The 3,254-nt window shown below is 42.8% G+C and overlaps 1 protein-coding gene across 1 annotated transcript in view; it reads left to right on the forward strand.

The window, feature by feature from the left end:
* Positions 1 to 1,340: 1,340 nt before the first annotated feature.
* Positions 1,341 to 3,254, forward strand: part of adgrd2 (adhesion G protein-coupled receptor D2) — a 61,625-nt gene continuing 59,711 nt past the window's right edge. Inside the window, exons 1-4 of the mRNA XM_005733607.1 lie at positions 1,341 to 1,791; positions 1,987 to 2,044; positions 2,136 to 2,360; positions 2,443 to 3,072. Of these exons, the coding sequence (XP_005733664.1) occupies positions 1,747 to 1,791; positions 1,987 to 2,044; positions 2,136 to 2,360; positions 2,443 to 3,072 (958 nt within the window). The 5' untranslated portion in view covers positions 1,341 to 1,746. The remainder of the gene's footprint in view (positions 1,792 to 1,986; positions 2,045 to 2,135; positions 2,361 to 2,442; positions 3,073 to 3,254) is intronic.

The following is a 3,254-nucleotide window of genomic DNA, read 5'->3' on the forward strand; positions in this document are numbered from 1 at the left end:
CTTTTGAAAATAAGTAATCAGTAAAGTAACGGGATTACTTTTTGGGGGAAGTAATCTGTAATTAGTTACTGATTACTTTTTTCAAGTAACTTGACCAACACTGGTCTTCCTCGCCTCAGCCCAACCAGTTGCTGTAGACGACTGCCCTACTTGACAATTATGGCTCAGGGATAAAATACTTATTTCACTCAGTGTCATGTAAATCAGTTAAAAAAAATTATGAAGTGTGTTCTGACTGAACTTGCTGTTGACTCTATTAGATGAAATGATATTTTGGCATTAGCAAACTGAATTACAGGTTCTTGTGAGGGGAAGGCACATGAACACAGGAGTAACCAGACTTTCTGCATCTTTGAGAACCTCACCTCAACTGTGCGTCTGACTGGAGGAAATAGCTTTAGCACAGTACTACTGCAGTATCAGTACTACTGCAGAATAAGACAATAATCGCAGTCTTTGGAAAATACTTTTACTAAGCCATGTACTTAAAACTGTCAGACATAAAGTCGTTGTAATGTACGACTGCTGGCTGGATTTCTTGTTGTTGGTTAGTGATTTTAGCAGCATTTGTTACACAAGCACCACCTCGCAGGATGACACAATAGAAATAACTCATTTGGTTTTCTTCTGGCTGCCTCCAACAGTCCATGTGTGTCAGGATAATTGTACAGGTACAGTAAATGTAGTGTTTGAAGAGTACACAATGTGAATGGGTGAATGTGACTTGTAGTTTAATATGCTTTGAGCAGCCAAGAAGACTAGAAAAGTGCTATATAAGTTCCAGTTTAACCAGTGGTTTGCTTACAACCTGTAAAATGCAGTGTATGTTTCTTGCCCTTCCTTTTTGCTGTTGTCACATAGTCAGTGCAATGCCACTGGATAAACCTCAGAGCAGAAGATGCCTGTTTGATGCAGGAAGTGTACTGTGAAGGTGAGGAGATGCTTGATGCTTGTAAAAGCTTGCTGACATGATGCACGAAGCCACCTGATGAAATCTGTCAAAGACAAACTTTGTGGGTGGATTACATGAGTAGCACTAATGTTTTACTAACTTTGAAGTACAATAATGAAACAGATGCCCCACTTAACACAAAGTGTTCTGTAGTAAACATAAATAAGGCCCATACAGTAAAAATGTCTGCCACCCTGCTGCTGCTGATGAACTCTCTCTGGCAAATGCTTGACACTGCTTACGTAAATAGGCTTCTTTTAAAAATGGCTCTATTTGCATGACAAAGCCCGATGGTTTCAGGGTGGAGGGCAGAAGGAGAGGGAGGAGTTTGAGTCTGTCGCAAAGAGGAGGCAGGACAGACTGGGATTGTTGGACAGATGCACTGGGATCGCCAGCTCTCTCCCAGTCAGGAGATCAGACTGCACTGCAGGGTATATCGAACGCTGTGGTTGAGGTATTAGCGGTACTCGTCTGGATTTGGGTTCCATTATCCGGTGTAGCTGGATCTTGTTCCCATATTACCTCACACTACTTTTTGTACTGGTTGGAGGAAAGAAGGGATTTAACATCTCCCATAAACTGGGAAAAAATTGAATATTTGCGAACCAGCTGTGGAAGAGTGACACATGCTTGCCACCAGCACTGTCATGCACTGCTCACAGCAGCATCTGAAATGTTTATGGCTTAAATGCTCATAATCAGTGGCGTTTATCTAGATTTAGCAGAAATATAATTCCTAATTGCACTGGTGACCTGAATGGTGTATTACAGCAGAACGCTACACTGGCTTAGAGATGATGGGAACCCTGCTTACTGGACTCATACTCTTCCTGTTTGAGGTAATAACCTTCTCATTTTTCCATAATGATTTAAATTGATACATTTTTTTTTATGTGTGATTTTTTCATTGTTGTTACCTTTTTTATGTAAAAACAAAAACCCCAAACAAACATTTAAAACATGGAAATCCAAATTATTGATGGTCATTTTTTTTAATTTGGTATTTTGGTGAACTGGTTTCCTTTGTCCTGTAGGTGGGATGTGAAAGTGAGCCGACACATGCCGTGCCAGAAAGAGTAGAGGGCTCAAATGGTGAGAATTCTGGCTTCTCCACTAAAGGCTAAATAAACTCTCTATATTATCCATGTTTAATGAAACTTCATGTATATGTCTGACTTTCTAGGAGAAACACTGGTGTATCTGACACCACACTGGGCTTTCCAGCTGGTCAATGACTCGCTGTCCTTCTCTAGAGCCGACAGCTTCTGCAGAGGGCGGTTTAGCTCTCTCATCACCTCAGACCAGAAGGAAGTTCTGGAGCTGCTTCGGCAGGCTGGACTTCATTCCTCCGTCTGGGTCAGGGATTCCAGCAGAGTAGCCTCCAAGCCTGTGGCGCTCTCCCAGCAGTGTGAGTGAAAACGCAGTTTTAAGCTGCAGATTTTTGTTTTGTTTTGCTTTACGTGAAACACCTTTTTGGTCTCATCTTTCAGATTTGCAGTTCTCAGCTCTAAAGTTTCCGAAGGAGTCGCGTGAGGGCTTTGCACACGTCAACAAGTCCTTCCCAGCCCTCTCATCTGTCAGTGTTTGTGTTCGAGTTCAGTGGGACCCATGGTGGAGTGAGGTGTCGACCATATTTTCCTACGCTGCACCTGTCTTTACCAATGAGTTCCAGCTGCGAGGCCAAGCAGACATGCAGGGTCGCATTTTGCTGGCGCTCATCATCCATGGGAAGCACCTACCATACAAGGCATCCTTCCCAAATGATGGTGCGTGGCATCAAATCTGTGTCACATGGCAGCAGAGTGGTGGCCACTGGGCTACCTATGTGGACGGAGACAGGAAAGACACAGGCTCAGACACAGACACTTCCAGGGATATCTACGGTGATGGGATTCTGATCCTGGGGCAGGACCAAGACTCTTTTGGCGGGAATTTTACAGAGCCTTTCTTTGGAAATATAACTGACCTAAATGTCTGGAACATGTCTTTGGAATCACACCATGTCCGTCTGCTAAATGAATGTTCACCAGTCACCCAGGACCTGCTTTTCAGTTGGAACCTTGAGCTCCTTAGTAGCCACCCTGTGGTCAAAGAGGTGCAGGCCCGTTTGTTTTGCCCGGGTAAGATGACTCCTTTTAAAATCTATAACTTAAATTTATTCTCTGCTAATAAGAGCTGTTGTATGTTGGTATACTTTGTTGGCCTTGTCAACCTTGCTTTGATGATTTTGGCTCTACTTTATGAAGGAGAAATACAAAGTAAAGTAGATTTTTTAAAAATATGCACAATGTCAGACGGTTAA

Source organism: Pundamilia nyererei, unplaced genomic scaffold, assembly GCF_000239375.1.
Source record: "Pundamilia nyererei isolate P.nyererei 1_Seehausen unplaced genomic scaffold, PunNye1.0 scaffold00053, whole genome shotgun sequence".
NCBI classification, from domain to species: Eukaryota; Metazoa; Chordata; class Actinopteri; order Cichliformes; family Cichlidae; genus Pundamilia; species Pundamilia nyererei.